The following is a 6,892-nucleotide window of genomic DNA, read 5'->3' as shown; positions in this document are numbered from 1 at the left end:
GGCCTCTTCCCAGAGTCTTAGGCCCTCCTCCTCCCCTCACTCATAGTCTGCCATTCACAGTCACACACGGAATTTGTCACGGATATACTTTGCCGGTGTCTCTAGGAGTCTTTGGATTTTACTGTCCACTCCCTTCAGCTGTTTCCTCTACAGGGACTGTGCCATATCTGCTTAGACACCGGGCACATAGTAGGTGCTCCTTAGTTGGGGGTAGAACTAATGTTGGGGCCCTCTGGGACCCCCTGCGTCATCTCTACTATAAAATGTCAGGCCACTGCCCTTGTTAAAACCACATTGCTGCCCTCACTGTGACTAGAACCCTGAACAATACGGTACTGTTCAGCCAGGTGTGGTGGCACTTGCCTTTAATCCCAGCACTCAGGAAGCAGGAGCAAATGATCTCTGTGACTTTGAGGCTAGCCTGGTCTATATAGAGAGTTCCGGGGTTCAGCCCAACCTCTCTTCCCCCAGTCCCTGGCTCACTGCGTGCTATCGTTGCCTCCCAGCTGAATGGCTCACACATGCATCCTTGTTCAAGACTCTGGCAGAGAAGCCAGGCCAGGTCCCTATCTCTCCCCAAGTTGTGCCGCCTCTTCCCAGAAACCAAGACCTTTCAAAGCACTGACTTCTCCATCTCATCTGTGTTCCTAGATCTTTCTACTACCATTTCTAGTTCAAACTGCTGTCATCTCTTAGCTAGGCAGTCAGCCCAGGCTTTTTATGTTCCTGCTTTGGTCATGCAGTGACTTTCTCCTCAGCCGATGTTTGCCAGTGTCTACTACCTCCTAACAGTTTCCCACAGGGTCACCTTTAGCTTGGCCTCTTCTCAGCCTCCTGTGCCAGTAGTGCGTGCCCCCGCCCCGCACCTTAGCCACATATCTGTAACACAGGGGTAGCCGTTCAAGTGTTCTCTGTAGTCACCGTCCCGCCTTTGCCTTGGAATCTCTCCCATATCCATCCCATGATGGTTCTTCTTGGTTGTCAACTTGACCACGTCGAGAATGAACTACAGTTCAGAACTGGAGGGCACACCTGTGAGAGATCTTCTGTTTGGTTTTAAGAGGGTGCATCTCCTTCTAGTTCAGACTTTGGGGTGGGAAGACACACACCTTTGATCTGAATCTCGAGGTAGGAAGACACGCGCCTTTAATCCAGATTTTGAGGCGAGGAGACACACCTCTAATTTGGGCCGCACCCTCTGCTGGAAGCTTCTCTAAGGATGCGGAGGAAGGAAACCCTTGCTCTTTGCCTCTTGCCCTGGCCTTGCTAGCACAGCCATTCCCTCACTGGCATTGGAGCCTGCTTCAGAATTCCAGCAGATACAGCAGAGATTCTTGAACTTTGCATTAACAGCTGGCCTTTGTTGCATTAGGTGGACGGCGGCCTATTAAGTCAGTCCAGCAAATTCCCCTTTTAAATATGTATAGAGAGATTCCACGAATTCTGTGACTCTAGAGAACCCTGACTAATACACATCCCGACCTTCTGTGCTCATTTCTCTACTTTAGTTGTGGCTTTAGTGTTCCCATGGGAACACTAGGATTCCTCCCCAACACATCTGCCTCACCCGTCTCTGGGCTCAGCCCACCGATGCTTGATGTTTGTTGAAGGGATGTGCCCAGGATGCCAGTCCCATCATCCAACTCTCCCACTGAACCCTTCACCTTCTACTGTATTCCACAACCTCAGTCCCAGGCTTCCCCAAACCCACAACCCAAGCCACACTCCATTCATGTTTTATATTGCCTTGGGTCCCCAGATGTTAGAATGAGTTCAAGGCTAGGGCATCTCCTGCATAAACCTGCTCACTCTTTACTTCATACAAAGCTAGAGATGGAATCCAAGAGCCTCATGGATGCTAGGCAGGTGCTCATTCACTGAACCACAGCTCCTGTCCCTAGGTCAGCCATTGTGCCTCAAAGATCTCACTGTCCTATCCTGTCTCAGAGAACAGCCCCGCCACCCACATCCAAGTCCAGTCCAAGCCTGAAACAGTTGCTCATAAATAGCAGTAATTATTTGAACAATGAGAGATGGGTCTCTTGGCCATTCCCATGTTCCTTTCCTTTTGTTCCTCCAGTAAAGAAAATCCTGGCAATGGAGCCTTGGAGAGATGGCAATTGGAGAGTAACCGGGAAAAACTGTGTGGAGCATGGGCAAGTGGGCTGGAACTGGCAGCTGGCCGGGCTGTAGTGGGGGAGGGAAGCACGCACGAGCAGTGGGCAAGCCTGTGGGCCTGCGTCAAAGGTGTGAAAATACAGGCAGTGTGGAGGCTGTGAGCGGCCTGGCTGGAGGTGTCTGTCACCGTCTCGGGGCTCTGCCAAAGCCTTGACTTGAGGACTCTATGTCTCTCTACTACGAGGTGGGATAAGAATGGCTGAGGGTCAGGCAGGACCACAGGTCACTAGACACCTCAGCGGGGTGGTGGTAGAAGTGATATCCAGGGGCCAGCAGAGTCAGAGGGCTGAGTCCTTATTTCCAGGTGGGAAAAGAACAGACCTGGGAGGCACATGACAAGTCGTGAGCAGCTATGAGACTCAGGGTGGCCAACAGCCCCTGCTGGGAGTCTGTCCCAACGGTACCTGCATTTCCCTAGATGTTTGGCCCAATACTACAAACAGATTAGGGACTTCCCTATTGCTGGATTTTCTTTTACTCTGGCCCCACATTGGATCACCCAAATGTTGTTGGCTGGTTTTCACTCATTGCTTCCTTAGGGGCCACCACTCAGCTCCCAAATCATGAGATTTCTTATGAATGCCTGGCCTTAGCTTGGCTTCTTTCTAGCCAGCTTTTCTTAACTTAAATTATCCCATCTACCTTTTGCCTCCGGGCTTTTTCCTTTCCTTCCTTCTGCAGTCTTCCTTTCACTCCTCCTCTGTAGCTGGCTGGGTGCTTGGCTCATCCTTTCCTCGCTCCTTCTTTTCTCTGGCTTCCAGATTTCTCCTCTTTATTCTCTCTGCCTGCCAGCCCTGCCTGTCCTTTCTCCTGCCTTGCTATTGGCTGTTCAGTGCGTTAGTAGGCCGGCAGGTGCTTTAGACAGGCACAGTAACACAGCTTTGCAGAGTTAAACAAATGCAGCATAACAGAATGCAGCACGTCTTTGCATCATTAAATAAATGCTCCACGGCATAAACACATGCAACACACCTTAAAATAATAGCCTACAACACTTCCAGTCACAGAGCTGCCACCTGTGGGCTTCCCAGCAAGCTCCACGGTGACTGCTGTGGTGGCAGGAAGGCACACAGGCGGGCGAGCCTATGATGAGCTGTCTCCCTTCTTTATAAGTGGATTCCGTGATGTGTTTTGTAACCCCAGTACAGGCATGTTCTACAGTGTTCTCAGGGGTGGTCTTCAGTGACGTCCAGCCAAGAGCTGTTAAGTCACATTTCCAGACACGCGTCTCAGTTGGACTGCATCTGTTTATTTATTTTTTTATTGTGTCAATTATGCAACCACGGTAAACATCCAAACCAGCACTGAGGTCATTACCAGATTCCTGTGTTTGTTTCTTCTGGAGCTCGAGATTGAGCCAGGGCCTCACACATGCTGGACAAATACTCTACTACTGAGCCTTTAAAATTTAATTTACTAATTAATGGATGTGTTTGTGGTGACTCGGCTCATGCCCGTTTGCAGTGTGGGTTTCTGTGGTGCAGAGCCCCGGGCATGGCTTTTAGAGAAGGCGCTGTTCCTTAGCTGCTCATAGAGCTGGAGTCAAGGTGGTGACTAGGGCCGGGTTCCCGAGTGGGGGTGGGGAGGCTTCCTTCTAAGGGCGTGGCCGGTAAGGTGGTCAGCAGGACGTTGTTCCTGGTCATGTGGAGCTCTCTCTGCCACAGCTGCCATCGTCAAAGCCAGCAAGGAAGAGATGCACACGTGATGTAAGTGCACAAGTGACATCCTGCCGCTCTTGTCATGTCTTGATTGTCAGACATGTGTCTGGCTCACACTAATAGAAGGGGATCCCATGGGGCGGGCGTGAGTTCTAGGCATCAGGGGCCATGTGTGACAGTGCCACACTGAAATCAGCGTCCAATCTGCTGGTCTCAGCGTCACCCTTTGGGGCTCCACTGCCCTTCCCAAGCACATCTGAAGAGGCCTCTAGAGGATTTATCCGCTAGCCATGTCTTCAGCCTGTTTCCAACTTTCAGCAAGCTGCAGGGCCAGCTTTCCATGCTGGTTCCCTTCCGTATGACTAATGACACTTTCAGTAGCACAACTTTTTGTTTGTGGGCTTTTATGTTTTATAAAAGATATTATCCCTTTTCCTAGGGATAATTTTAGAGAAAAATAAATCTTTGCCTTTACATGGCAGGTGTTGGAGTTGCAGGGTTGGGGGACACATCCTAGCCCCCCAGCCTTTGGGAAGCTTGCAGCCTAGAAGAAAGGAGAGGTGTCCCACGATAAAAGGTGGCACAGAAGCTTCCAGAAGGGGGTCCTGGTCTGCAGTCCGACAAAGGCTAACATCTACACACCTCTTGGGCAGAGCCCAGAAGAAGTGGGTTGTGGTCAGACTTTAGAGTCTCTGTTCCTAACAAGCAAAGGTGATGCTGGTCTGTGGCTCATGCTCAGAACATGTTCATGCATGCATGTGCACACATACACGCACACACCCTAGCTGTTGTTTCTAGAAAGCTGGATGCCAAGTGTAAGTGGAGCCAGCATCCACCACCACAAGGGCAGCAGTCCTGGCATCTTAGATGGATTTGAAAGGCTTTGAGAGGCAATTCCACAAAAGACTCCAGCATTAGCTCCTGCACCAATGAGCGATACATGATCAGCATGTCTAAACAGGCATGTCCCTGCCCATAGAGAGGGCTACTGAAGGGAGTGGGTAGTAAAACCTGAAGACTTCTGCTTGTGCTAGGGCACCACATAGCTCTGGGAAAGAGGGACGTCTTACCTTTGCACTGTGTGGATATGACCAGGCTTCAGGGGGAAGAAGAGCAGGGAGGCCTGGGGGCTGCAGCCTCTTCCCTGGGCTTGTGGCTGTGAACTTGCTGGAGAGCGTGTTAGTCTCCTTTAGAACTGAAGGCTCGAAAGCTGTTGACCACTTTGACACGAGGTTAAAAACTGGGGCATAGCGTCTGAGAGCAGTGGGAGTTAGAGACTCAGGAAGTCTTTGGGTCCCCAAGGGGCTGATGTCATTGACTGGCTAGCTGGGCCGTGGTATGCTGATGTCCCCCGAGAAAGCACGGGCTGTGCCTGAGAACTGACCGGCCAAAGCTGAATGAGTGTTCTTCCTCAGGCCTTAACGTCCCTGAGCTCCAGGTCTACGGCCCACTTGAGTCTCCACAGTCTGCACTGTGCTATCTCCCTCAGGCCAGGGTGGCTGCTTCGTGACAGTGGCCATCACTATAGAAATAGTGGCATCTTAGATTGGTGGAGGACCAGGCATTGAGACTTCCATCTCAGCAGTCCTGCGTGGATGGATGATGGCTGTTTCTCTGTGAAGGAGTACTGAGCTCTGTGCCCTGGGAGGGGGGCGTGTCTTCCTGTTCATTTCTCTTCACCTGGTGTCATCGTGACCTCTTCTCCTGCTGAGCTGGCTGCCGAGCCATTTCTGCAGGACCCAGGTCACAGCCATAGTCCATCCTCAAACGTGTCTGCACTCTCTCTTGCCCCACTTGTGTTAATGGTGCTACTTGACGCTAGTGCTGGGAAGTGGGGCTCACTGCGCAGAGAGGCTGGTGCTAGGAGCAAGAGGGTCTCATCCGAGGACAAGCTGCAGACTGACAGGAAGGGCAGTTAAGGGTCAAGCAGCCTGAAGAGGAGGAAGAGGGGCTGAAATATGGCTGCTCATCAGGCCTGGTACCTCAGCATACCCTCTGAATTGTGTGTTACTGTGACCAAATGCCTGACAGAACAACCAGAGAGAGCTCTTTGCCCCATCTACTGCGAGAATGAAGACCATTCTCAGCAATCAGACGGTCGACATTCCAGAGAATGTGGACATCACTCTGAAGGGGCGCACAGTCATTGTGAAGGGCCCCAGAGGAACCCTCCGGAGGGACTTCAATCACATCAATGTAGAGCTGAGCCTTCTTGGGAAGAAGAAGAAGAAGAGGCTCCGGGTTGACAAATGGTGGGGCAACAGGAAGGAACTGGCCACCGTCAGAACCATCTGCAGCCACGTTCAAAACATGATCAAGGGTGTTACACTGGGCTTCCGCTACAAGATGAGGTCTGTGTATGCTCACTTCCCCATCAACGTCGTTATTCAGGAGAATGGGTCTTTGGTTGAAATCCGAAATTTCTTGGGTGAAAAATACATCCGCAGGGTTCGCATGAGGACAGGCGTTGCTTGTTCTGTCTCTCAAGCCCAGAAGGATGAATTAATCCTTGAAGGAAATGATATTGAACTTGTTTCAAACTCGGCGGCTCTGCTACAGCAGGCCACAACAGTTAAGAACAAGGATATCAGGAAGTTTTTGGATGGTATCTATGTGTCTGAAAAGGGAACCGTGCAGCAGGCTGATGAGTAGACCTAAGTTACCAGTTCCAGAAACAAGATCCTGAATTTTAATACGATTTGGGGTGTCTTTTGGGACAATAAAAGACTTGTATTGAAAAAAAAACAACCAGAGAGGGAAAGATGTCCCCACCCTCCAGTCTGAGGACATTTTTGTCTGTCATAGCAGGGAAGTATGGCAGAGTGGCTCCATTGTGGGTGGGGCAGAATTCATGGCAGCAGAAGCATGGCAATTTCCTCATGTCATGGCTGGCCAGGAAGCAGAGAGGTCTGAGGAATCGGGCTCAGCTGTAACCTTCAAAGATCCATCCTCGTTGGCCTATTTCTTCCATCTAAGCCCTTCCCCTTCAGGTTCCACAGCCCTCCCCAAATTATACCACTCCGAAAATAATGGGAAGAAAGCCTTCCAGCTCCGAG

The 6,892-nt window shown here is 50.9% G+C and overlaps 1 protein-coding gene across 1 annotated transcript; it reads left to right on the top strand.

Annotated features, from left to right (window-relative positions):
- The first annotated feature begins 5,888 nt into the window (after nucleotides 1-5,888).
- On the top strand, nucleotides 5,889-6,580 carry LOC119808050 (60S ribosomal protein L9-like). Its single transcript, XM_038320365.1, has one exon. The coding sequence runs from the start codon at nucleotides 5,907-5,909 to the stop codon at nucleotides 6,486-6,488; it is 582 nt and encodes a 193-aa protein (XP_038176293.1). The 5' UTR covers nucleotides 5,889-5,906; the 3' UTR covers nucleotides 6,489-6,580.
- Nucleotides 6,581-6,892: the final 312 nt, after the last annotated feature.

This window comes from Arvicola amphibius, chromosome 2 (genome assembly GCF_903992535.2).
Source record: "Arvicola amphibius chromosome 2, mArvAmp1.2, whole genome shotgun sequence".
NCBI classification, from domain to species: Eukaryota; Metazoa; Chordata; class Mammalia; order Rodentia; family Cricetidae; genus Arvicola; species Arvicola amphibius.
This window is presented reverse-complemented; position numbering and strand designations above follow the sequence as displayed.

What these genes read in the sequence shown, in the direction of transcription:
- LOC119808050 (XM_038320365.1), top strand. Translation starts at nt 5,907, where the DNA reads ATGAAGACCATTCTCAGCAATCAGACGGTCGACATTCCAGAGAATGTG.